At 46.3% G+C, this 27,812-nt stretch overlaps 2 protein-coding genes across 14 annotated transcripts in view; one reads left to right on the top strand and one right to left on the bottom strand.

The window, feature by feature from the left end:
- Positions 1-24,747, top strand: part of KLRG2 (killer cell lectin like receptor G2) — a 47,324-nt gene extending 22,577 nt beyond the window's left edge. For 3 of the 4 annotated variants that reach the window (XM_047695615.1, XM_047695614.1, XM_047695618.1), the window contains 2 exons: positions 1,304-1,407; positions 1,888-2,148. In XM_047695615.1, the coding sequence (XP_047551571.1) occupies positions 1,304-1,407; positions 1,888-2,008 (225 nt within the window). In that variant the 3' untranslated portion in view covers positions 2,009-2,148. Of the gene's footprint in view, positions 1-1,303; positions 1,408-1,887; positions 2,149-24,621 lie in introns of those variants that run through there. The other variant, XM_047695617.1, reaches the window with a different exon arrangement.
- A 38-nt stretch (positions 24,748-24,785) lies between these two features.
- The window catches only part of LUC7L2 (LUC7 like 2, pre-mRNA splicing factor), a 63,070-nt gene continuing 60,043 nt past the window's right edge, over positions 24,786-27,812 (bottom strand). For all 10 annotated transcript variants that reach the window (XM_047695604.1, XM_047695607.1, XM_047695606.1 and 7 more), the window contains one exon: positions 24,786-25,817. In XM_047695604.1, the coding sequence (XP_047551560.1) occupies positions 25,640-25,817 (178 nt within the window). In that variant the 3' untranslated portion in view covers positions 24,786-25,639. The remainder of the gene's footprint in view (positions 25,818-27,812) is intronic.

Here is a 27,812-nt window from a genome sequence, read left to right as displayed (position 1 = left end):
GCCTGCAGTCCAGCCCGACGTGTGGCCGTGGGTGTGCCTTCCCCATCCTCGCCAGGTTCACGGTCCCACATGGGAAAGCGACAGGCCGTGCACCAAACTCCAGAGTCCGGTTAGGGCAGCTCACTTTACACGGGGGTCTGCACACAGTCCCTTCAGGGGACAGTCATTACTTCCGTGCTTACTTTCTAAGAACCAGGGTTAAATAGCGAGGTTTGGGATTTCTCAACTTAAACAAGTTTTCTCGGGAAGAGCTGGTCAAACCCTAAACTCACACAGGACAGTCTCCTAATTTTCGCTCATGGATAGAGGCTTCTGGATGTCGTGAGCAAAGTGTACTTCCCGGTGTGGTCTGCTTTTCTTCACTCAGTGGGATTCATAGTTACATTTGCTACGTACTTGGCATCCTGAACAGCACTGTAACTTTCCGTCGTGTTGATACCCCGTAACGGGCCCAGTTATTTCCTGATTGCCGAGCATTTGAGTGGTTTCCATTTTTCCTTTCTAAATAGCACTGTGTTATCTTTGGGTAAGTTCATTTTCTCCCCTTTATGCTCTTGGATTTATTCTCCAAAGTGGAATCACTCGTGGGAGTGGTAGGAAGGATGTGACCTTGCATGCAAAGTGGCAGCAACGTAAGTTCTGAAACCGCGCCAGCTTCGCGGCCTCATGCCGGGACTGAAAACATTAAAACATCTTTTTCTAAGTTAAACATTTTTAAATGCCATTTTTTCCTTTAATGTGTGACATCAAGGACAAATATTGAAGAGGAAGATCATCTCTAACAGCTCTCTGACATCCTTGGGGTTTTCGTCGTTCACCTCGTGCGTCTGCGTTCTTGTACGAACACATTTTGTCGTGACTGTAATCGTGCCACCCTCAGAGTCAGCATTTTTACCCACCATAACCCTTGATGTCCCATAACTTGCTTCTTATGGCTCCGTGGTCTTTGTTCTCATCTTTTTAAAAAATATTCTTAATAATGTGCTGAGCTGATAGGATGTCACTGACCAATGTCCTGCCGGCCCTCTGCTCTGTCCCCTCCATACCCAGCTCGCACTGCTTGGTGGGGACTGGACTTCACATGCTCTCTCCCCTTGAGGCTGAGAGGGGATCCCCCCATTTCCCGTCCCCAGTGTCTGGCAACTGGCAAGCATCCAATACGGCTTTCCAGTTCCTGGTGTTTGGGGACAGCTGGGTGAGCTGGGAACTTGCCCAAGGTCCGACGGGGAGGAGGGGGCACAGAAGCCCCAGGTGAGTCTTACTAGTGTCTGAAGAAGGGTGACCCGCTGCTTTTCTCCTTCAGGACTTCCTGAGCAGATACCCAGTCCCCAAGTACTCCTGGGTGGGGGCCCGGCGAGGCTCCCAGGGCTGGCACTGGATCGACGGGGCCCCACTGTCGCCCCAGCTGTGAGTGACCATGGGCCTGGGTGGGTGGCCCCTCTGTCTCCAGTACGACCAGAATGACATCACCCGCACGTGCCACAGAGGGGCTGGGGCCTTCCTCTCTGCTGACACCCCCCCCACCCCATCTAGAACCTCCATGTGTTCCCAGATTCAGCCCCCTGTTCAGCCCCCACCCTCCTTGCCCCATCTGGCTTGGAGCCTTAGTTTCACTTGTCCCAGTCACCCCATCCCTTGCTCGGGCCCCCAGAGTACTCACCCACGCAGGATCGTTGCCCTGTTCTGTAGACTAGGGGGCTGCACAGAGGGATCTGGGTGGTTCTCGTGAGCTATGGCGCATCCTCACGGCTCCCATCTGAGGGCCTTTCCCGGACCCCGCGACCCCGTGCGGTGATGAAGCCTTACCCACGCCAGCGTCGGCAGCAGGCACACAGGCCGGCAGGGGCTGTCACCCTGAGCTCTGTCCCCTCTTCTCACCTTCCCCAGACTCCCGGAGGAAGAGGAAGACCAGCCAGATCTCAAGTGCGGGGGCCTGGAGGGAGGCAAGCTGGTGGCTTTGGACTGTGCCTCTCCAAGACCGTGGGTCTGCGCCAAGGGGACCAAGTGACTTGGCTTCCACCCATCCTGAGACTTGGGGGCCTGCAGCCACCCCAGGGGAAGCCAGGTTGCCCGCTGGGGAAGCCTCTTCCCTGGACCCAGACTTCCAGGTCTCCCTGCTCTGTGCTCAACAGGGGCCCTTTCTGAGCCATAAGGGACTGGACTTCTGGCTCAGGCGGGTCACATCCAAGGGAAAGGAGGCTTTCTGTGGCCAGGCTGAGTGTCCAGCTTCTGAAGCAGATTTGATTACCTTGGGATGGTGTGTGGTTTTTTTTGTTTTTGTTTTTGTTTTTGTTTTTGTTTCTTCGCTTTTTTGAGCCTAGGTTTCTCCCTCATTAAAATGCCCATTTCCCGTCCTCTCCCTCACCTGCTGAATTCCACCTGCACACCCCCCGCCCCCAAGTCTTGGAGGACCAGGAGGCCTTAGCAATCCCAGGTGCTGCTGCCCCTGAGCGCAGAGACCGAGGCTGGGATGCGGCGGCTGTGTGCACGGCCGACACCGCTGACCAACAGTGTTGGAGGACGGCGAGTGAGAAGTGGTTGCCCCTGGAGGAGGGAAGAGTAGGGTGTCCTTCCTGGCCCCAAGCTGGCAGAGGGTAAGGTTCACGGTGTGCGGCACTCGTGGGGCTTCTGAGCAGCTGATGCCCAAGGCTGGGAAGATGCGGAGCACAGCCCAACCCCACCCCCAGCCCCGGGCAGGAAAACACAGGAGCTGCAAAGCACAGGGTCTGGAGGAAGGAAATCAGAATTGTGGGGAAGTCGAGGCAGCTCTTCCCCTGACAGGTGTGGGGACACCAGCCTGAAGATATCTGTGTTGGGGTTCAGTGAGGGGCCTTCAGGCCAGGAGTGGCCGGGGGGCCGGGAGGACTGGTTTAGTCTGTGCAGGCTGTGCAGACCTCTCTCCCAGTGACCGGGGACGGTACCTGCATGTTCCTTTGGTGCCAAGCACTTGACTGTCCTGGGCCCACTGACCTCCCTCGTCAGGGGCAGGCCATGCGTTCAGCTTCCTCTTGAACAGAAACCTTTACTGGTCCGTTCACACCAGTCTCTGGTACAGAACACACGGGCTGGCTGGCAGAGAGGGGTGGGGTCCTAAGAGTGCACTGGACAAGAAATAAAAATCTTAAAAACGCTCTGGTGTTTCTCCTGGCTTTCTCACTCCTGCTATCAGTTAACCCCGGAGCTTGGTAACATGTTCCACTCACACCTCACAGTCCCGCTCAGCAAGGTCCCGAGCCTGGCTCGTTCGGCGCATCTGACACTGGCAGCCGTCTGGCTGCGCCCAGCTCAAGGCCAGGAACCACAGGTTGGGGACACCTGGGGCACGGGCGGCCAGGGTGTGCTGGGTGGTGCCAAAGCCTGGAAGTCCCAAAGTTTTTAAGCTTCACCTGCTGAGGAATTGGAACAAGAGCGATCTTTTGACTTAGGTCCTAAGAAGCTACTAGTTCCTGTCTGAAGTAGGCAGACCAAGAAACAGCAGTGTAACCATATTATTTAGGAATATGGGGAGGCGCCTGGGAGGCTCAGTAGGTAAGTGACTGACTCTTGGTTTTGGCTCAAGTCATGATCTCAGGGTCAGGAGATCGTGTCCCCGCACTCATTGTGGAGGTTCTCTCCCTCTTCCTCTGCCCCTCCCCACCCAATAAATATCTTTTTTTTTTAAGATTTTATTTATTTATTTGTCAGAGAGAGAGAGAGAACAAGCAGACAGAGTGGCAGGCAGAGGCAGAGGGAGAAGCAGGCTCTCCGCCAAGCAAGAAGCCGGATATGGGGCTCCATCCCAGGACGCCGGGATCATGACTCGAGCCAAAGGCAGCCGCTCAACCGACTTAGCCACCCAGGTGTCTCAATAAATAAAAATCTTTAAAAAAAAAAAAAAAAGACGGAAACAGTACTAGAAGAAATGGCAAAAATAAAGTGGTTGCCTTAAAACTAACTGATAGTGACTGGATCAGGATAGGGGTTATGTGGGGGAAATATGAACTGAGAATGGTCCCCAGGGAACATTCTAGGGTGCTGGAAGTGGTCTGGATCTGGACAGGGTCAGGTGGACACAGACATAAACGTTCATCAAGCTGTATACTTTTTTTTTTAAGATTTTTTATTTATTTGACAGAGATCACAAGTAGGCAGAGGGGCAGGCAGAGAGAGAGGGAAGCAGGCTCTCTGCTGAGCAGAGAACCCGATGCGGGGCTCGATCCCAGGACCCTGGGACCATGACCTGAGCTGAAGGCAGAGGCTTTAACCCACTGAGCCACCCAGGCGCCCCAGGAATTAGACTTTTTAAAAAAGTCCACAAGATCCTGACGCACAGCCCGGCTTGAGAATTGCTGGCTCCAGAAGTGAGAGCTGGGGCCGCCCCTTCTTGCAGCCTGTCATTACCTCATTTGCTGAGGGGCCTTCTCACAGGTTCCAGCCAGGCGTTCAGAGCGCATCTTTCCCTTTGTACAAAACTGAAGCTGGGGAGATGACACAGCAGGCTGGACGGCATGGAATTCCTCCTGAGGAGTTTCTCTAGTCTCTCTTCCCACCAGGTGCCACCAGCTGCTAGTGTGTGAAATCCACACGTCATCGTGGCACTGCCGGCACTGGCTGGGGTCACGGAGCTGTGGGGACCAGCTGCTGGCATGGGTGGGCCCAGCAGCCTCCGAGGTCCATTCAGATGGCCATCCAGTGGTGGAAGAGCCACCAGGGTCAGGTGTATTTGACTCCTCCTCCACCCCATCCAGAGATTCTGCTTCAGTGGATCAGATTTTTACCAGCTTTCCTGGTGATGCTGACGCACATAGTCCGGATGCCACATTTTGAGAAACCCTGTCTAAAAGAGCCCATGGCAGGGCAGGGAGGTGGGGGGTGGGAGAGAGATATGTGAACCTATTTTAAATCAACTTATTGGGGCGCCTGGGTGGCTCAGTGGGTTAAGCCTCTGCCTTTGACTCAGGTCATGATCTCAAGGTTCTGGGATCAAGCCCCACATTGGGCTCTCTGCTCAGCAGGAAGCTTGCTTCCCCCTCTCTCTGCCTGCCTCTGCCTCCTTGTGATCTCTCTCTGTCAAATAAATTAAATCTTTAAAAAAAAAATTAACTTATTGAGGGGCACCTGGGTGGCTCAGTGGGTTAAAGCCTCTGCCTTTGGCTCAGGTCATGATCTCAGGGTCCTGGGATCGAGCCCCGCATCGGGCTCTCTGCTCAGCTGTGAGCCTGCTTCCTCCTCCTCTCTCTCTCTCTCTCTCTGCATGCCTCTCTGCCTACTTGTGATCTCTGTTTCTCAAATAAATAAATAAAAATCTTTTTTAAAAATTAGAAATAAATCAAATTGAGATAGAGTTGCCCAAAAGAAAATCTACCGATCTTGGAGGTACCTTCCAACAAATGTAGCTACCTGTGTCACCACCGCCAAACAAGATATGGAATAGGTCCCACAGGCCTCAGAAAGTTCCCTTGTGTCCCTCTGCAGCCAATCCTCCCTGACCTCCAGTCCCAGGTGAATCTGTGGTCGGTCTCTACAGGTAAGTTGAACTTGTTCTAGGATTTCGTAGAAAAAAAAGAGGCGTGTATTATGTACTTTTGGTTTCAGAGACTCGCTTGCGTTGCCGCAGAGGTCCATAGCTGCTTGCTCTGCAGGTGTAGAGCCCAGTTTCTCTCTGCTCGGGTTGGTGATATCACGGTCATCTCCAGGTTTGGGCTGTTAGGAATACAGCTGCTATGAATGTTCATGTACAGGTCTTTGGAGGTAGGTTTTCCTTTCTCTAGGGACCTAAGAGGATTACTGGGTTGTATGTTTGTAAGAAACTGCCGAATTCTTTTCCAAAGTAGCTGTACCATTTTATAATCCCCGCACCAGTGTGAGCTGAGCTCCCGCCGTTCCACACCTTCATCAGCCCTGAGGTTGCCAGTCTCCTTCGGTGTCACCATTCGCGTGGGTGTGTAGTGCTGACTCCTCGTGGTTTCTGTTTGCGTTTGTTTTCATCCAGTGTCATCGACACACACGTCCCATTAGTTTCAGCGCATGGCAGTGATACCACAAGTCTGTAATTATATTGGCCTTTGCTGGATGCCTGACATTGAGCTTCTTTTCATTTGCTCGTTGGCCATTTCTCTGTTTTCTTTTGTGATTCTCCTATTGATGATGAGAGACCATATTTTCAAAAACCCTGCCTGAAGGACAGAGCATTTTTTTGTTTGTTTGTTTAATTTGACAGACAGAGATTACAAGTAGGCAGAGAGGCAGGCAGAGAGAGGAGGAAGCAGGCTCCCTGCTGAGCAGAGAGCCTGACATGGGGCTCGATCCCAGGACTCTGGGATCATGACCCGAGCCGAAGGCAGCAGCTTAACCCGCTGAGCCACCTAGGTGCCCCAAGGACAGAGCATTTTTTTTTTAAGATTTTATTTATTTATTTGACAGACAGAGATTACAGGTAGGCAGAGAGGCAGTCAGAGAGAGGAGGAAGCAGGCTCCCCGCTGAGCAGAGAGCCCGATGTGGGGCTCGATCCCAGGACCCCGGGATCATGACCTGAGCCGAAGGCAGAGGCTTTAACCCACTGAGCCACCCAGGCGCCCCAGGACAGAGCATTTTTAAAAGTGATGATTTAAATGGAAAACCTAGGGGCGCCTGGGTGGCTCAATGGGTTAAGCCTCTGCCTTCAGCTCAGGTCATGATCCCAGGGTCCTGGGACTGAGCCCCACATCGGGCTCTCTGCTCAGCGGGGAGCCTGCTTCCTCCTCTCTCTCTCTCTCTGCCTGCTTTTCTGCCTACTTGTGATCTCCATCTGTCAAATAAATAAAATCTTTTTTTTTTTTAATGGAAAACCTAAAGATATCCCTCAACTTTGTGAAAATTTTCAAAATGGAGTGTTGATAAAAGGATGAACTCCGGGGCGCCTGAGTGGCTCAGTGGGTTAAAGACTCTGCCTTCGGCTCAGGTCATGGTCCCAGGGTCCTGGGATCGAGCCCCGCATCGGGCTCTCTGCTCAGCGGGGAGCCTGCTTCCCTTCCTCTCTCTCTCTGCCTGCCTCTCTGCCTACTTGTAATCTCTGTCTGCCAAATAAATAAATAAAATCTTAAAAAAAAAAGGATGAACTCCTGTACGCCTTCTACCCAGATCTAATGAAATAACATTTCGCCATATTTACTGTGTGTGTGTGTGTGTGTGTGCGCGCGAGCATGCGCGCGCACGCGTGTGTGTGTGTGTGTGTGTGTGTGTGTATAAATTGGCTGAACCATTTGAAAATAAGTTGTAGACTTCAACACTTCACCCCTATGCACTTCGGCATGCATCTCCTAAAAATAGGTGTGTTCTTCTGTGTAATTGTAATTCCACCATTATTACACTTAATGAAACTACTGTTAAATTCACATTCAGTCCTGCATTGTTATAATACATTGTTCCACTAATGTATTATAAACAAAGATCCAGTCAGGGTCTCAGCACTGTTACTAATCCCTTTAATCTCTTTAAACCTAGAACTTGTTTTCTGAAACACTGACTTTTTGAATAGACAAGGCCAGTTGTCTTGTAGAATGACAAATATTCTGGATTTCTGTCATTTTCTGTAAGCTGCAGGAGTTAGGCTTAGATTCACTATAAGCATTTTCAACAGGAATAGGTTGTGACACTGGGTACTTCTTAATTTATCACTCGATAGATTTTTAACACTGATTTCAAGCAATTTGTACCAAAATTTTCTCAAAAACTTCAGGGGGCCAAATTCGTGTATCCCAATTAGGATACATACGGGCTTGTCATTGGTTAGTCTCGGCTTCGGAGGCAGTATCAAAGTAAAATAAAGAGTATGACACTATGAAAAGGGTTTCAGAAATGACACAGTCCTATACCTAGGGCTGTGTATTACTCCACCTTCGTTTGCTTGGGCCTTTTTTGCTCCCTCTTGGGATGTTGGTTCGTCCCCTCTTCCCTCTCCCAGCCCAGGTCATACCTGTCATGTTAGGCCAAGAGGAGCCTCAGGCTCACCAACAGAAACGTGTCAACTTTGTTGCGGCCTTTTTTTTTTTTTTTTTTAATATACTCCACACCTGCATGGAGCCTGACATAGGGCTTGAAACTCACAAGAGATCAAGATCCGAGCTGAGAGCAAGAGTCTCCCGCCTAACCTACTGAGCCACCCAGGTGCCTCCCATTGTGACTTCAACTAGTCACTTGGCATGGCTGAGCTTCCTACCCTGTAAAATGGCTGTAGTGATACGATAAAGTGATGTATGAATCCACTGAAATCATGTTGGTTAAAGAGGCACTTCATCCATTCCACGTTTATGGCACACTGGCTGTGTCTCTGCAGCAGGCTCACGTGAGGACCCAGAAAACAATGTCTGTTCTCTACCCCAGCATTTGTTCCGGCTGCCAACTCCACAGTGTATGTTCAAGCAAAGGAATCAGTCCCAGACCCCTGGCCAGTGTTGGGTTCCAGAGCCCAGCCAGTCAGGGACGTCCTGGCTCTGCTCACTTTAGGTCCCAGGTGGGAACACAACCCAGGCTGTGTAACAGAAACTGGAGAAAAAGATGCCTTGCTCTTTGAGATCCAGAATGGAATGGTTTCTCTTCATCTGGGTGTAAGGCTTAAGTGCTAACCCAGGGATAGAGCTGTCACTTGGAATTCAGTCACAGGAGCCAACAAGAGGCCACTGTTGAAGCCCATTTGAGTCAGATGTTATGTTATGGGTGGTCTGTAGTCTCCAGCTACAGGACAGCACTGACTGGGGACTTCGAGAGCCACTCTTACAAAGCCCTATTGGAGGAGACTCTGGTGCTGCTGCCAGCCTTTGGCTTCTCCTGTGTGGCCTCGTCCTGCCGGCTCCTTGATGGAGAGCCCCGTTCCACGAGGCTGGGTGCCTCACTTTCAGCCCTGCTATGCTGGCCAGGAGTTTGGTCTGATCTCCTTACGGACTTGTAGACCCAGAACATCTGACATCCTTTGCACTGGTGCCAGCACCCCACAAGGCCCTCCTCACCTGAGGTCCCTGCACCCCCGCTGCTGGTGGGCCTTGCCTGGTTGGTTCCCCCTGGCCTGGCCTCTGCCACGAAAACCCAGTTCTCTTGGCACTCTCCCTCTCTCGCCCCTTTACTTGGATTTTTAATGCTAAAAATCCTATAAAGAATTCTGATCGTTAAAACTGTCACCAACATTTATAAAAACTTACCATCATTAAAATGGGCCATTGCTTAAAACTGTCATTTTTAGGGGTGCCTGAGTGGCTCAGTAGGTTAAGCCTCTGCCTTCAGGTCAGGTCATGATCTCGGGGTCCTGGGATCGAAGCCAGCATCGGGCTCTCTGCTCAGCGGGAAGCCTGCTTCCCCACCCCCCACCTCCTCGCCCAGTCACCCACCTGCTGCTCCGCCTACTTGTGATCTCTCTCCGTCAAATAAATAAAATCTTAAAAAAAAAAAAACTCATTTTTACAAGGTACTGTAAGGGCCTGCCCCTCCCAGAGTAACTAGTTTGTGGACCCCGGAAGTAGGGGCGGGGCAGGCCTGGTGAAGACGTCCAATCGGTGTGGCGTGGGTATATCCACTGGGTGAATTAGGATTCAATTGGCTACCTGTGTAGGGGCGGGGCTCAACCACCCCCATAAAGGTTGGTCTGTGAGGCTGGCGAAAGCGGGGAGCAGAGCTGTCAGAAGAAGAAGGAAGGAAGGAGCAGCAGAGAAGAGTCGGGAAGAGCTGTGACAGCTCTTGTAAGAGCTATAGGAGCTGTCGCAACTCTCGTTAAGAGCTGTAGGAGCTGTAACAGCTCTTGTAAGAGCTGTGAGAGTGTGACAGCCCTTGTCAGAGCTAGACGAGCCGCCAGTGGACCCGAGCCGCCGGCAGCTCCGACGCCTGCAGCCCCGCCCACACCGCGGCTTCGGCAGCGGCGCGGCGGGGAGCAGCGGAGCCACCTGCAGCGGACCCGCCATTGCACCTGAGACGCCGGCGGTCCCAGCACTCCAGCAGCAGCCGAGACGCCAGCGGTCCCGACGCCAGCGGCCCCACTGACACACAGCAGGGAACATCCTGACGCCAGCAACCTCGCTGCGAACGGCCTCGCTGCCAGGAGCGGCCTTGATACCCTGAGCTGCAGCCTCGCTGGAGCTGCGCCATTCCGGGGAGCGGCTTCATCTGGAAAGAGGCTTCCTCGGTGAGCAGCCCTGTGGGAGGCAGCATCGTCAGGAAAGAGGCTTCCTCCAGAGTGGCCTCTTTTTGTGAGCAGCCTCTCCAGGGAGCAGCCCTGAGGAGCGACCTCATCAGCTGCGGCCTCGTCCTGGGAGTGGCCTCGTCCAGAGTGGCCTCATCTACAGGAAGGCCTTATCCAGAGCAGCCACGTTGGGAGCGGACTTGCGGGGTCTTCGTCGTCACCTTTTCGTAAGAGACAGCCCGGACCGGTCAGTTTGATTTTTGATGCTTGGCGTGAAATAAAGCTTTGTTTGATTTTTGCTTTAATCAGTCTCGTTCTTCGATCACGGACCCGAACAGTACCACACAGACTGAGCAATTACCTCATTTGTCACTCGGAAGGACAAACTAGCAGTGACTGATGGAAGCGTTGAAATGGCGGCACACACTTGGCTCAGGCCCAGTGGGGTAATGCTGGAAGCTGTTATTAAACAGCTTATAAAAGTAGATGCTTAAAATGAGACTTCGAGAGAAAAAACAAGAACTTGGAAATGATCAAGAAAAGTAAACCTTAGTTTTAGGGTTATCAGAGGAGTGAGGAAGTCCTTCTTGAAAAAAAACCAGCCTACTTAGAAATGGAGGGTTTTTTCCCTCAAGCTTCAGCTTTGGAGGAAACGCCTGATGACAGCAGAACAAAGGCCTCAAGGAAGGAAACACTGCGCATGATGTCCCCAGAGGACCGAAAGCTTTTGCGAATGTGACTAACCTTACACCCTCTGCCGCACGGGCCAGATAACACAGCAGTGCAGAGAACTGTACAGGAGGAAGATGGCCTCTGTGCTGGCAGCACTGGCGCCATCTTTGGGCCGCCATCTTGTTGGCGGGGCGGGGCGTGGGGGGGGGCTCCCTCGGGCGCACAGGTGGCTCCACTTAGGTCACTGCCCGGGGACCTCCCCCGCACGCTCCTCGCTCTGTGAACACTGGCAATTAAGGTCTGGATCGCGGTGCTGGAGTATGGCGCAGCGAGCTGCGTGGTCCTCTGCACGCCCTCCTGTCCCTGTAAGTTGGCCTGCGGAAACCTCGGTGGCTTGCTTCGTTTATTCGGTCTGACAGTGTCTTCTGACGCTGGAGGATGGGTTAGTGACCCTCCTCCACCTTTAAACAACTGGCAGGCGTAGTCAGCAGGGTACGAAGGACAAAACCAGCTTCAGTTAAGGGTCTATGCTGGGGGAGAGCCGGTTCTCTTGGGGGGTGGGGGCGACGGGGCCCGGCAGGGGATGGAGGAAGCCTGGCCGCTGGTTCAGAATCCCACGTTGGCCAGCCGCGACCCCGTGGGGAGACTTGGCCAGGTCTTCGGAGCATTTTGGACCAGCGCATGAGTTCAGGGACACCTTAAAAACGCCCAAGGAGGGGCGCCTGGGTGGCTCAGTGGGTTAAAGCCACTGCCTTCGGCTCAGGTCATGATCCCAGGGTCCTGGGATCGAGCCCCACATCGGGCTCTCTGCTCAGCGGGGAGCCTGCTTCCCTTCCTTTCTCTCTGCCTGCCTCTCTGCCTACTTGTGATCTGTCTGTCAAATAAATAAAATAAAAACTTAAAAAAAAAAACGCCCAAGGAGTTGTTAGGTACGCTCCCTGAGATGGGGGGCAGGCAGAAGGGCTGGGAAGGGGTGGCAGCTTGGGTGTCAGACTGTGGGATCCTGGGGGAGACGGTAGTATGTTAACTGGGTTTGCCACGTTAAAAAAAAGAGTCACTGCTCAACCAGCCTTGCAACACGGAAGACATACTCCAGGCCATGGGTGAGGATTGCAGGCACTTAGCTAATTTGATCAGATAAACACTAGAATCAAGGTAACCCGGCTCTCTAGAAGAACTACAAGAAGCAATGACAGGTGAGGCGGGAACACAACGTGCTATTTTCGCCCAGCGTTCAGAGGCTGAAGAATTTTCCTCTGGCGTGGAGGGCTGCGTCTGGCAGTCGGCCCCAGGGACATATGGTACAGGACTTCGGCGCCTGCCCTGGCCACTGTGATTAATCAGCGCCTTTCCCCCAGGCCTTTCCCCACCACCTTTCCACCACCCCTTCGTGGTGACTGACTTAAGTGAAACTGAAAGAATCCCCCCCAAAGGAAATAGGGTGAAAACAAAAGGACCCTGCCCATGACAAAATGGCGGAGAGGGGTGCCATCACGGTTGCTTGTGAACAACTGTGGCAAGATCTAGTATTTGGGACTCCAAGAGAAAATACAACCCAATTCAGTCTTGCTAAGCCTACAGGAGGCACTGCCTAAGAAAGTAGTTTACTCCCTAGAAGGAAGGCTCAAAAAAGCCAGGGGTGTCGCCAGTTGTCCCTCTGCTTACCCTCTATCCCTAGAGGTATGGATTAGGCTAGCGTTGTGCTCTGGTGCCCGAATAGGTGTGGGCCAGAGGCCCCAGGATGAATTATCCATTTATTGGTCTCGCACAGACTATGCTCTAATAGACAATACAGCTAAAGACACACTAATCTGTACAGAAACCCCTCGAAATTTTGGGGGAGAAATAGAGTACTGATAGTTAGGAGGAACAAGTTATTAAGGTCAAATTAGTCTCTACCTCCAAGATCAGCAGGCTTTCTTCCCCGTGCTTTCTTGCGCATTTGTCCCCCATTCCTGACCGGTCTCTAATGACAACAGGTGAATTCTGGTTGTGTAGCTAAGTAGTGAAATCGAGCCTCGTGGGTTATGCAAAATGGAAACCTGTGCTGTACAGCCGCTGGTTCCCTAGAGAATGCACACAGCCGAGGCGATGGGGCTTCATCATTATGTGGATGATGTTAACCTGTGCTGACTCATCCTCTGTCCCAAGCAGCTGCATACTTGGTTGCTAGGATGGCAGGTAAATACCGACAGGATTCGATGGCCCGGTCAGTCAAGCTCCTGACCATCATCTGGTCGGGTAAGGCAAAAGTGCAGCCAAGGTGGTCATCAATAAAATACAAACCTTTCCAGTCTCTCAAATAATAAAGGGATTGCAGGCTTGTTGGCTTACTGGGTTACTGGGGCCCTGCATTTCCCAGCTGATGCCGTTATTAAGGCCTTTAAGGGGGACCTGGCTGGCTTAGTTGGTAGAGCATGCGACTCATGAGCTCAATAAAATAAAAAAATAAAACTTATTCTTAAAAATAATAAATCTTGGGGCGCCTGGGTGGCTCAGTGGGTTAAGGCCTCTGCCTTCAGCTCAGGTCATGGTCCCAGGGTTCTGGGATCGAGCCCCATATGGGGCTCTCTGCTCCGCGGGGAGCCTGCTTCCTCCTCTCTCTCTGCCTGCCTCTCTGCCTACTTGTGATTTCTATCTGTCAAATAAATAAATAAAATCTTTAAAAATAATAATAAATCTCAAATCTTTGTATGCTTTCGTTAAGAAGGGAAGCCAATTGGATTGGGTTGCTAAACAACAAGAGGCTTTCTTTTCTTTTTCTTTTTTTCTTTTTTCAGATTTTTATTTTTAAGGGGTCCCTGGGTGGCTCATGGGTTAAGCCTGCGGCTCAAGTCACGATCTCAGGGTCCTAGGATCAAGCCCCGCATTGGGCTCGCTGCTCCGCAAGGAGCCTGCTTCCTTCTCTCTGCCTGCTTCTCTGCCTACTTGTAATCTCTCTCTGTCAAATAAATAAAATCTTTAAAAATAAATAAGTAAATAAATAAAATATTTTATTTTTAAGCGATTTCTACACCCAATGTGAGGCTTGATCTTAAAACCCTGAGATCAAGAGTCCCATGCTTTACTGAGACAGCCAGGTGCCCCCAACAAGAGGCTTCCTTGAAGAAAAAAAATCGTAGTCAAACAACTACAGGCCCTGGGGGTCTTTAATGCGCAGTGTGAGCTGTGAATTACATGAACTTAACATCCAGAAGGGTTTGGTTGGGGTCTGCTGTGATGACCAAACGGGAAATCGAATAAATCTGATGAGAATCTGTTCTCCCTAAAAAAGGACACCACTAGAAATGTCGGTTATATGACCAAGGCTTTGACTGGAATGTCCTATTTGAGAGAGACCTGCATACGCTCAAGTATGACCAGAGAGCATGAAGGAACTAAGGTTGACTTTATGGAACCCATGAAGCCCCGTGGAAATAATGGGTCTGGCACCTTGCTTACAGAGGCTCCCCGGAGCCCTACCAGATGAGTAAGATTGTCACTTCCTAGCAGGCTCGGGAATTTAAGGATATTTTTGGGACCTCGAGAAGAATGTAACCCAATTCTATAGGTATTCATAGGCAAGTCTGATGGCAAGTGTGTGGCTTGGCTCTTAAGCTGTTACAGGCACAATCTGAAATTCCTTAGGAGACGCTCTCGCAAACTGGATTTAAAGGAACCTGTATGGCCAATCACTGTTCTTGCTACACTTCCGTAGGTAATTGGGCCAAGTTTGTTAAGACAATTTGCTTCACAAACAAGTAACTCTTAATTTGGGTACCTCTGACAGAGAGTTTAGAGAGGGAATAAAGTGAAACGCCTTTATGGGAGAAATATTCTAGTTCTGATTATCCCTGAATGATTGATTACCTATAAAATGAGGCTGGATCCTGAATTCCTCTGGTTTCTTTGCAGATCTGGCTAATTTTCTACCCAGCTGCACATGACAGGCTGGGTTTTGAAAGCCCACTGGCTGGGCGCCTGGGTGGCTCAGTGGGTTAGGCCGCTGCCTTCGGCTCGGGTCATGATCTCAGGGTCCTGGGATCGAGGCCCGCATCAGGCTCTCTGCTCAGCAGGGAGCCTGCTTCCCTCTCTCTCTCTCTGCCTGCCTCTCCATCTACTTGTGATCTCTGTCAAATAAATAAATAAAATCTTAAAAAAAAAAAAAAAGATTATTTTTGAAAGCCCACTGGCAGGACAGCCTCCGGAAATGAGACCACTAGGAAATGACTTCTGAAATGCAGAAGATGGTCAGTCTATACATCAGAGTTCCAAAATAATGGCTCCACGAAGGCTGGGGCTTCAAGTTAGTACTAAGGAATGTTTGCAATTAGATGGCAGCAGTTTCGCTTGTCAAATCCCATGGGTGCCCCTTTCCAGCAGGGGGAGAGTGGTCATAGCCCCTACCCCTCAACAATGAAGAATGCTGAAAAGCCAGGGCTGGTATTCGCTAATGAGGACCAAACACTGTGTTGCTGCTCAAGAAAGATTTGCCAGGTCTGTTGTCTGTAAGACATTTGTCATCTCGGGTCATAGAAGAATGGCACACAGATGTTACACGGGCCATAAAGATATTGGGGGTGGAGTGTAGGAGTGCTGACAATACTGACTCCATCTTTGGCCTTCCATTTTGCACTATCTGCTGGTGCACAGGCAGTAACACTGTTTTGTTTTGTTTTTAAATCCAGTTAACATGGGGCACCTGGGTGGCTCAGTCAATTTGAGTGTCTGACTTTGGGTTTTGGCTCCGGACACGATCTCAGGGTTGTGAGATTGAGCCTCGTATCGGGTTCTGGGCTTAGCGTGGAGTCTGCTGGAGATTTTCTCTCCACCTCCCCACTGCTTGTGCTGTTTCTAAAACAAATTAATCCATAAAATAAAGTCTAGGGGTGCCTCGGTGGTGCAGTCAGTTAGGCATCCGACTCTGGGTTTCCGCTCTGGTGGTGATCTCAGGGTCATGAGGTCAAGTGCTCTGTCCAGGCTCCACGCTCAGCATGGAGTCTGCTTAAGAGTCTCCCTCTCTAGGGGCGCCTGGGTGACTCAGTGGGTTAAGCCGCTGCCTTCGGCTCAGGTCATGATCTCAGGATCCTGGGATCGAGCCCCGCATCGGGCTCTCTGCTCAGCAGGGAGCCTGCTTCCTCCTCTCTCTCTGTCTGCCTCTCTGCCTGCTTGTGATCTCTCTCTGTCAGATAAATAAATAAAATATTTAAAAAAAAAAAAAAGTCTCCCTCTCCATCCGCCCCTCCCCCCCACTTGCTCTCTAAAATAAATCAATCTTAAAATTCCAGTTAACATAGTATAATATTAGTTTCCATACACATGGAATAATAATGATTCCATAATCCCTCCCAGACATCCGCCGGTGCTCCTCACAAGTGCACTGCTTAACCCCATCCGCATACCCACTCCCTTCCGATAACCATCAGTTTGTTCTCTACAGCTAAGAGTCTGTTTCTTGGTTTGCCTCCCTGCCTTTTCCCTTCACTTGGTTCATTTCTGAAATTCTGTAAAAGTGCAGTTACATGGTACTTGTCCGGGACTAACATAAGTCACTTGGCATTGCGCTCTGGATCCATCCATGCTGTTGCGTGTGGTGAGATAACATTTTTTTATGGCTAATATTCCACTGTACCACATCTTGTTTATCCATTCATCCATCGATAGACACTCGGACTTTTTCTGTAATTGGGCCGTCGTAAATAATGCTCCTATAAGCACTGGGTGCATGTATCCATCTGAATTACTGTCCTTGTATTCTTTGGGAAAATCCCCAGTAGTGAGATCACTGGATCCAGTGATAGTGCTATTTTTTTTCTTGAGGAACATCCATACTGTTTTCCACAATGCATCAGTTTGCAATCCTACCAACAGCACAAGAGGGTTCCTTTTTCTCCACACCCTTGTCAGTTGTTGTTTCCTGTGTTAACAATGTAGCCATTCTGCAGGTGTGAAGGGCTGTCACCTCGTAGCTGTGACTTGCATTTCTTTGACAGCAATGTTCAGCATCTTTCCATGTGTCTGTTGGCCATCTTTGAAGAAATGCCTTTTCATGTCCTCTGCCCATTTTTAAATTGATTATTTATTTTGGAGGTGTTAAATAAATTATTCATTAATTTTGGATACTAGCCCCTCATCAGACAGGTCATTTACACATATCCTCTCGCATTCAGTAGGTTGTCTTTTAGTTGTTTCCTCAGCTGTGCAGAAGCTTTCGATTTTCATGTAGTCTCGGTAGTTTATTTCTGCTTTTGTTTTTCTTTGCCTCAGGAGACCTACTTGGAAAAACACTGCTATCTATGGCCAGTGTCAGAGTGATTACTGCCTGTGCTCTTTTATAGGCTTTTTATGGTTTCAGGTCTCACATCTAGGTCTTTAACCCATTTTGAGTTTTTGTGTACGATGTTAAGTGGTCCAGTTTCATCTTTTGCATCTTGCCGGTCCAGGTTTCCCAACATCATTTGTTGAAGAGACCATCTTTTTCCCCGCTGAATATTCTCTCCTCCTTTGTTGAAGCTTAACTAACCAGATGATTGTGGGTTTATTTCTGGGCTTTCTATTATGTTCTGTTATGTTCCATTGATCTAGGTGTTTTTTTTTTTTTTTTTTTTGCCAGCACCATACTGTTTTGATCACTACAGCTTTCTAAAACAACTCAAAGCCCAGGGGCGCCTGGGTGGCTCAGTCAGTTAAGCATCTGCCCTCAACGCAGGTCATGATCCCGGGGTCCTGGGATAAAGCCCCGCATTGGGCTCCCTGCTCAGTGAAGAGCCTGCTTCTCCCTCTCCCTCTGTGATCTCTGCCACTTTTGCTCTCTCTCAAATAAATAAAATCTTTAAAAATAAAACAAAACTCAAGGTCCAGAATTGTGATGCCTCCAGCTTTGTTCTCACGATTGCTCTGGCTATTCTTCTGTGGTTCCATACAAATTTTAGCATTGTTTTAGCTTCATGAAAAATACTGATGGACAGGGATTGTATTAAATGTGTTGAATGCTTTCGGCAGTATAGACATTTTAGCAAAATTTGTTCCAACCTGTAAGCATGGGCTGTCCTTCCATTTCTTAGTGTTAGCCTCAGTTTGTCTCATCAGTATTTTAGAGTTTTCAGAGTAAAGGTCTTTTACCTCTTTGGTTAGATTTATTCCTAGGTATCTTACTATTTTTGGTGCAACTGTAAATGGGATTAATTCCCTTCTCTTTCTGCTTCCTTGTTGGTGTACAGAAATGCAATAGATTTCTGTATGCTAATTTTTGTGTCCTGCAACTTTACTGAATTCATTTATCATTCCTAGCACTTTTTCAGAGGAGTCTTTCGGGTTTCTGCATAGTGGATCAGGTCATCTGCAAATGGTGAAAGTTTGACTTCTTCCTTACCAATGTGGATGCCTTTTACTTCTTATTGTTATCTGACTGCTGTGCCTAGGACTTCTAGTAACTCTGTGGAATAACGTGATGGGCGTAGATATCCATCTTATTCCTGACCCAGAAGAAAAAGCTGTCAATTTTTCCGTATTTAGAATGGTATTAGCTCTGGGTTTTTCATATGCGGATTTTGTAAAGCTACTCTGTTTAGGGTTGTTATCATGAATGGATGTTTGTACTTTGTCAAATGCTTTTTCTGCACCAATCGAAATAATCATATGGTTCTTAAACTTACAGATGTGGTATATTATGTTTATTGATTTGTGAATATTGAATCATACTTAAAAACCAGGAATAAATCCCACTTGATTGTGGTCACTTTTAAAACTATGTTGTTGTATCTGGTTTGCTAGTATTGAGGACTTTTGAATATATGTTCATTAAGGATATCAGCCTGTAGTTCTTTTTTCTGAAGTGTTGGTTTTGCTATCAGGGTAATTCTGGCCTTATAGAATGAATGTAGAAGTTATTCCTTTTCTATTTTTAGAAATAGTTTGAGAATAGGTATTAAATCTTCTTTAAAGTGTTTGGTAGAATTTGCCTATGAAGCCATCTGGTCCTGGACTTCTGTCTGTTGGGAGTTGATCACGGATTCAGTTTCTTTGCTGGTTATTAGTCTCTTTTCTATAAGTTTTCTATTTTTTCATTTCCATTTTGGCAGTTGATGTTTCTAGAAACTTACCCATTTCTTCTAGGTTGTCCCATTTGTTGGCGTGTCGTTTTTCACTGTATTCTCTTATGATCATATTTCTGTGGTGTTGGTATTTCTCCTCTCTTTTGTGATTTTATTTGGGCCCTTTGTCTGGCTAAGTCTGGCTAGAGGTTTACAATTCTGTTGTTCTTCTAGAAGAACCAAATCCTCATTTCACTGATCTGTCCTACTGGGATTTTTTAGTTTCTATATCCTTTATGTCTGCTCTCATCTCTATTATTTCCTTTCTTCTACTGTTTTTTGGTTTCGTTTGTTTGTTAGCTCCTTTAGGGGTAACGTCAGGTTGAGATTTTGCTTGCTTCTTCAGGTAGGCCTGTATTGCTGTATAGTTCCGTCTTAGGGCCACTTCGCTGCATCCCAAGTGTTTTGGACTATGGTTTTCATTTTCATTGGTTTCCATGTACTCTTATTTCCTGGTTGACCCCTTCATTCTCCTTCCTCTCTTCATTGTTTAGTAGCATGCTAGGTAACCTTCATGTGTTTTTGATCTTTTCAGACTTTTTTCTTGTGGTTGACTTCCTGTTTCATAATGTTGTGATCAGAAAAGGTACATGGTGGGACTTGCAGCTTCTTGAATTTGTTGGGGTTAGTTTAGTGGGCTAATAGGTGATCTAAAGAATGTTGCATGTACACTTAAAGTAATGTGTATTCTGGTGTAGGAAGAAATGTTCTGCATATATCTGTTAAGTCCTTCCGGCCCAGTGTGTCATTCAAAGCCAGTGTTTCCTTGATTTTCTGTTCAGATGATCTGTCAGTTGATCTAGGGTGTTCAAATCCCCTACTAACCTGATCTGTTATTCATTAGTTCCTTTCTTTGTTTTATAGATTTCAGTGCTCCCATGTTGGATGGATAAAAATCTATAATTGTCCTATGTTCTTGTTGAATTGTCTCCTCTATTATATAGTGGCTTTGTCTCATTACAGCCTTTGTTTTAAAGCCCAGTTGGTCCAGTATACTGCTACTCCAGCTTTCTTTTGACATCCTCTTGAATGTTTCTCCATCCCCTCACTTTCAATCTGCAAGTGTCCTTAGTTCTGAAAGAGTCTTTTGAGGCACCTGGCTGTCTCGGTGGAGCATGGGACTCTTAATCTAGGGGTAATAAATTCAACCCCAATGTTGGATGTAGAGATTACTTCAAAGTAAAATCTTAAAAATTTTTTGAGTCTCTTGTAAGGAATATGTAGATGGGTCTTGCTTTTTTGTTGTTTTTTAATCCACTCTGTCACCCTATGTCTTCTGTTAGAGCATTTAGTCCATTTACATTCAAAGTAATTATTGACAACCATTTCTTTTCATTTTACTGTCTTATGGTTTGTGGGGGACTTTCTCTCATCCTTTTTCATGGTTTGTGATTGTTTTCTTTAACGTATGTATTTGTTTCAAGGGTATAGGTCTGTGATTCATCAGTTGTAAACAATACACAGTGCTCACCACAACACATGTTTTCACCAGTGTCAATCACCCAGCCACCCTACTCCTCCCACCCCTCCCCACTCCAACAACTGTTTATTTCCAGAGTCTCTTATGGTTTGTCTATTTTCTTGTTTCATTTCTTCCACTCTTCCCCTATGATCCTCTGCCTTGTTTCTCAAATCCCACGTATCAGTGAGATCATACGATAATTATCTTTCTGACTTATTTCACTTAGCATAATACCCTCTGGTTCCATCCACGTCACTGGAAATGGTAGGATTTCATTTTGATGGCTACATAATATTCCATTTTTTGTGTATACACAAACACACACACACACACACACACACACACACACACCACCTCTTTTTTATCCATTCATCTGTTGATGGACATCTGGGCTCTTTCCACAGTTTGGCTATTGTGGACATTGCTGCTATAAACATTGGGAGTGAAGGCACTCCTTTGGATCATTACATTTTTACTTTTGGAATAAATACTGTAGTGCAATTGCTGGGCCATAGGGTAGCTCTATTTTCAACTTTTTGAGGAACCTCCATGCTGTTTTCCAGAGTGGCTACACCAGCTTGAATTCCCACCAACAGTGTAGGAGGGTTCCCCTTTCTCCACATCCTCTCCAACTCCTGTTGTTCACTGACTGGCTAATTTTAGCTATTCTGACTGGTGTGAGGTGGAATGTCACTGTGGTTTTGATTTGTATTTCCTTGATGCCGAGTGAGGAAGAGCACTTTTTCATGAGTCTGTTGGCCATTTGGACGTCTTCTTTGCAGAAATGTCTATTCATGTCTTCTGACCATTTCTTGATCGGATTACTTGTTCTTTGGGTGCTGAGTTTGGTTAAGTTCTTTATGGATTTTGGATACTAGACCTTTATCTGTCATTTGGTTTGCTGGTTTTCTTGAGCAATTTGAATTTCTCATTATTCTTTGTGTATTTCTATTTTGATTTGTGGTTACCATTAGGTTTGCATATAACTTCTACATATAGCAGTCTGTATTAAGTTGATGGTTGCTTAAGTCTGAACCCACTCTTGACTCCTCCCTACATTTTAGGTATATGTTGTCATATTTTGCATCTTTTTTGAGTTCCTTGAAGGATTTTTTTTTTAATAAAGTCATTTTTACTGCATTTGCTTCCTCCATTCTGTCACCTTTTGTCTCTTCTATTTCTCTAATATTTCTTGCAGGGATGGTTGAGTGGTCACGATTAATTTTTGTCTGGGAAACTCTTTTCTCTTACTTTGAATGTTAGCTTTGCTGGGTAGAGTATTTGATGGCTGCAGATTTTTCCCTCTCAGCACTTTGAATAGATCATGCCACAGTCCCTTCTGGTTTGCAGGGGTTCTGATGAAAAATCTGCCGATAGCCTTATGGGTTTTCTCTAATAAGTAATGGTTTTATATTGTGTTAGTGTGTTTAAGATGTTCTTATGACTGTATTTTGTAAATTTGTCTTGGTGTTGGTCTGCTTTTGTGGTTTTGTTTGTTTTGTTTGGCTGTTCTGTCTCCTGCACCTGGATGTCTGTTTCCTTCCCCAGAGTAGGAAAGTTTTCAGCTACTGCTTCAAGTAAATTTTGTCCCCATTTTTCTTTCTTATTCTGGGACTCCTATGAATGTTATTACATTGATGGAGTCAATGAGTTCCCTCAATCTATTCTCGTTTTGTATGATTCTTTTTTCCTTTTGTTCAGCTTCTTTACTATACTTGAATTAATTTGTTGCTCTTCTTCCAGCCTGCTGTTCATTGCATCATGAATGCTTCTAATTCTAATCTCCTTTATTGCATTTTTTTAAAAACTCCTATCTCCATGGTAAGGGTCCCACTGATGTCTTCCATTCTTTTCTCAAGCCCCATGAGTATCCTTATGATCATTGCTCTAAATTCTCCATCGGGCATATTACTTCCATTTCACTTAGATCTCTGGTCATGGCCTTATCTTGTTCTTTTATTTGGGATAAATTCATCTGCCTTCTCATGTTGTCTAAGTCTCTGCCTGCTCCTGTGGCCAATTAGGTCTCCTGCTTCCCAAAGAAATGGTTTCAAGGAAGTCCTATAGTGCCCTGGTCCTGGTCCTTCACGGAGTGTCTCCGAGTGTGCTGCATGTTTTCTGCTGTTGTAGTTCAGCTCCTCTATCCTTTCAGCCCTTCATCTGCAGAACCTCTCCTTCCCTGCCATGTGGTGTTTGGTGCCTGGCCTGAATGTTTGAGCTGGCGAATTTTAGTTGGGTGGGCTTTGATATGCTTGAGATGAAACTTTCAATGAGGCTCTGGTTGGGAGATGTGGTATGGACAGGGGGGTTGTGCTGGCCTTCTGGATGAGGGGGCTTGCCACACTTGGGTCTAAAGCAGGCTTGACTGAGAAGGGCAGTTCTACTGAGGCACAGAGGAATGGGGCTTACTGTAAGCAAGTTAGGCAGCCAGTTCCTGCAGGTGGCTCTGTGTTCATGCCGAGGGACGTGGGAGGGCAAGGGCAGGCAAGAGCAGGCAAGGGCAGGGCCAGCTTCTTTGTTCTTGGAGAGGTATCTACAGTGAATACTGCCTTTAGTCACACTTGGAGAAGATAAAATAATCCCCCCACCCCCATTTCTGCTAGCACTCCTCAGATCGTGGTATTTGTCCCCCACTTGTTTGCTTGCCTTCTTTCCAACAGCAGCTGCTTGCCTCCAGACTGGACTCTGCAGGAGCCCAGCCTGCTAACAGAACTTCTGGCTTTAAGTCTCACTGGTTGCAAACTCAAATTCAGCTCCTCTCACTTTCCAATGACTATGAGGAAACCTTGTCCTTTAGCATTCCCCTATTTGCTCCTCTTTCTCTCTCGCTCCCTCTCAACCTTCTCCATAATCAGGGTTACCTCTTCTCTGCAGCAGCCAGGACCCATTTCTCCACAAACTCCATCTCTATGCTTTGGTTTTATTTGTGGAGTCTGTTCTGCCAGTCTTGCGGCTGATTTGGGGGGATTAAGGATGAATGGATAGTTGGATTTGTGGGGTGAGGGAAGCCAAGGTCCTCTGTAGCCGCCTTCCCCTCCATACCAGGAGTACCACTTTAACTAAGCTGTGACCTCACCTTCATGCTCCTTGCTCCAGAAGATACCGGGATTAAGGTCCGGAGAGCTGCAGAAAACACAGCCTAGAAAACAGAGGCGTTAGACAGCTGCACAATGCCCTGATCACCTTAGGTCTTAAGATCCTTCTCAGAATGTACCTGGCTCCTTGCTTAGCAGGAGCCTGCTTCTCTCCCTCTATCCCTCCTCTGCTTGTGCATGCTTTCCTTCTGGCAAAACCTTAAACAATAAAGTCCTTCTCAGTATGGAAGATACTCTTCCACCTTCTTACAGATAACGAGATTTTAAGGTTACTCCAATTCAGAGTAGCTGCCCTGGCTTAAGGGTGATGGTTAAAAATGTAGATTGCTTATCCCGAAATCCTAATACTAGATGTACCTAAGCAACAGAATTGTTCTAAAAGGGTTTTTAAAATGAGATTTTTAAAGAGCCAGGTAGCTGAAGTGCTCCAACAGGGTAGCCCAGACCCAGATGATGATGTCCTTCACTGGCTATTGCTGACCTGCTGATGGTCGTGTAGCCAGTGCTGCCCTACAAATCAGAACTGCATTAACAGCTAATAAACACTTATGCAATTAGGCAGAGAGGTAGTAAGTGTCACTTAAACAACATGAAGACATTTTCCAACGTTTTGGAGTTTTTGGTCTCCTTTTATCTGCCAACTTAACCTGTTTGGTCTTACTCCACACCCCAAGGTACTAAATCCAAAGGAGATGAAAAAAAAAAAAATTCCTCAGAAACCAAGAGTAAAAGAAAATGGGCCACTGAGGGCAATGGTTCTCAGCCTGAACCCTGCATAAACTGGAGTGTGTGGAACTAAATATGGCAGCAAACCTTCCGTTAATGATATGCAGCTTAGTAAATTTGCTGAGTGTCCCTTTTAGATGTAAATTTGCGACTTGGAATTAATTTCTCTTTGCCTCTGTGGCCCATGTACCTCAGTCATATTAAAGTTGTCACACTAGGGGTCCAAAGACAATTCTTAGAAGGTGATGTTAGTTAAACAGACACTAACTTTGCTGAAGTATTTTTGTTCCTAGATTTTCTAGAATCACAAGGGATACCTCCCAACTATTATTTAAAATCACTAGTAGGTACACGGTTCTTCAGTGGAGAAACTGTTCTCGTTACATTGATTACTCCATGTTTTTATTTTAGTTTGCTGAATGAAAAAAAAAAAAAAAAAAAACCACAGAAAAAACCAATTTCTTTTGTAGGTCTGGTCCTTCTCCATAGCAGTTGTTAGACAACCCTGGAGCAGCTGGAATACAGTCACCACGGGGCCCAGTTGGAGCAACAGCTCATCTTTACTTCCTTTGGTGCCTTGCACGGTAAGGCACTAACAACGATAAAACAGAATGGAAGAAATGCCCACAGCAAATAGTTCTAGTGACAATTTACTAGACAAGTTACAGTTTAATGATGGTGGTGGTGATTGTTTCATTTTATTAATTTTTACAATAAGGTTGTAGCCTTTATACTCCACACACACAAAATAAAACAAGTGCTTATGAAAGAGTCCCTGCCCCCACCCCCCTTTCCAAAACATCCTGAACATAGCAATTCAATAGAACAGAAAAATCAAGACATGTTTGATTTCAAAATTTCAATAAAAAAAGCAAAGTAGGTAATGCAACAGCTGTTCAACTTCCAACTCTAAATAGGCACCGTAAAACAAAACAAAAACTCTCAGTATTTAAATTTCTCCAGCACACTTTCCAGTATAAATGCTCTGTAATCAGCTAGTAATAAATGGGAACAGAACCTTAGAACAGAAGTTATATTGCTTCCCTGCTCCCCCTTTCTCTGATAATTAGAGGGTGGAGGTATTAGGGGATACAAAAGTCAGAGGAAGAAGAATTAAAAAGAAAAATTCTGAAAGCTGTTGTTGGTGGACTAGAAAGGAAGACAGCATTTTACAAATGTTCAAAAAATCCCAAGGCAAGCAACACAATTCGTTCACTATCACTCCTACTAGAAAGAATAAAGATATCAGCATCTTATTATATAAAACTGTACTTTCAGAATCGCATTACAGGTTCACCAGAAACTATGGATGTAGTTTTAGGCTTCATCGGGGAAACAAGTTCAGTTCAGATCAAGTTAGATACTGCGCATCTAGCCTATTTGGATCGGAGTCTGGAACTGCTCACTGTTACCCCCAACAGCTGTAAACTAAACAATAGTATGTAACTCCATAGGAAGCTTAAGGATTGAGGATATGTACACAGCTAATTATATCTCCCCTGCTTCGCGCTCTTCAGAGCTCCTCCTGTCTTCTGATCTGCCATTAGCGCTCTCATAGGACCGCTTCTTATCTTTTCGATCTCTGTCACGAGGTGATCTGTCTCTTGAATTCCTGTCTCTGTCACGTGATGCTAAGTCTTGGTCTCTGAATCTTTCTTTTGAGGATCTGAAAAATATTAATTTGAGGAGCAAAATGTGTTGGGAAACCCAATATCCAAATGAAAGAATCGGATAAATATTAAGGTACGGACAGCTGAAGTTATACAGAATACATCCAAGAAAGACAGAGGAGCCAGTTTTCTGACCAAAAAGAGCATTACCCAATCTGACAAGGGAGATGGGTGAAAACAAATTAAGGGTCAGAAACCATAAGCTAAAATAATGACTTAATAGAGTATGTTCTCATTATCTCAGAGGTAATCATAAAGGTTTTCCAATTCATGGCAAATGTGTTTAATATTAAAAAAAATAGTATATAGACAATACCTTTAAAAAGGGGAAGTGTTAACCAATTAAAAAAAAACAAACAGTACAGGTGCCCAACTGGGTGGAAATTAAGGACTTAGAATGGGGGTCAGCAAACCTTTTTTTCTTTGCTGTCTGGCCAGAGACTAATTACTTAAGGGGGTATTCTTCCTTTTCTTTTTATCAACCCTTTAACACTGTAAAAACCACCCATAGCTCACTAGCTATTCGAAGAACAGGCTATGGGGCCAGATTTGGCCTGCAGGCAACAGTTTGCCAACACGACTTAGATACTAGAGAACCAGTCAATGACATGGCTTTAAATAATCATTTATCATTTTTGAATCCTCTTTACTCTTCCTGAGTGAGCTCATTCAACTAACAGAGAAAAATAAGAATGGAAGACACAGAAAGATGATCTTGTATCTTGATTAACCATAACCGTTTCTGGATACTATCTCTCCATTCCCATACCCAGTTTCGTTAAGAAAGGTAAGTGATAACAGGCTCACAGCAGAGATTCAGTAAGAAGGAAGATCAAAGGCTATTATGGGATCAGAATATAAAATCTCTACTTTTAACATCTAGAATGAATCAGTAATATATATTACATTTATCTGGTTCTTTACAAGTGACATGGTACTTTTTATATAATCTCACTTAACCAGGCCTCAGATCCTAATTCTGAACATGGGTCAAGTAATACTTTGAACTTCTAAGGCAGGAAAAAAATATGATACTCAGTTTTAGAAATAATGTTAAGGAGGATTCAAGCAGAAAGGTTCAAAAGTTAGTATCAGCTTTGAGCATGTTCTACTGATTTTAAAAAGATGTGAGAAAGAAAAAAAATCACAGTGTAATCCTCTCCACAATCTTTTTAAGAATAGACTATGGAGAGAGATGATGCCTAAGAATTAAGGACACAGTTGCAGGTAAGTCTCAGCGATCAGTACTAACTGGAAGATAACCATGAGATGAGCATCAACTACGATTTTGTGAGGGATTACAATGTCCCATCCAATCCGTTTACTTACACTATGTCATTCAAACTACCACTAATCCTAACAGAGGTACTTCGAAGATGGGGGGCAAGACAGGATAATGAGATTACTTGGCCAAGGCCACTGAACCCAAGCAGTCCGACTCTCAAGACTGCACTAGGGGTTTCAACAGACCAGGAAGTAGAAAAATGCAAGTTAAGTCCTCATTTATTAAGATAACTGTTGCCAGGGAAATGTCACCAACAGAATCATAACAGACCAGTATTTCACAATTGGGGAAAAAGAAAATCATGAGACTTGTGACTAGGATCTTTACCTTGAAATTTAAACTGAAATATATAGCAATTGCCTACTTATTTTTGGTAAAAACACAGAAGGCTGCTTTGAAAGAGAATAAGTTGTCGAGATTATAAGTGCTCTTGAGAAAAGCAAAAACTTTTAATAGTTTTACAAAAATAAACCTGCTTATAAACATGCTGAAAATATTAAGTGTGTCATGTAGGACAGCAGAAATATCTCCTCTACAACTTCATAAATGCAGGAACCATTAGGGACTAGGATAACATAACCCCGGTGAGGCGACATGCCCCTCCCTTCCACCCCCACCACCATTTAATAAAGACATTTGAGAGTTCACAGATACCAGAAACAATGACCTGTGGGCAGGTTCACAAACAAACTCTCCATACCTTCCA

Source organism: Lutra lutra, chromosome 11, assembly GCF_902655055.1.
Source record: "Lutra lutra chromosome 11, mLutLut1.2, whole genome shotgun sequence".
In the NCBI taxonomy this organism is placed as follows: domain Eukaryota; kingdom Metazoa; phylum Chordata; class Mammalia; order Carnivora; family Mustelidae; genus Lutra; species Lutra lutra.
The sequence above is the reverse complement of the archived record's forward strand: the minus strand, read 5'-3'. Positions and strand labels throughout refer to the sequence as shown.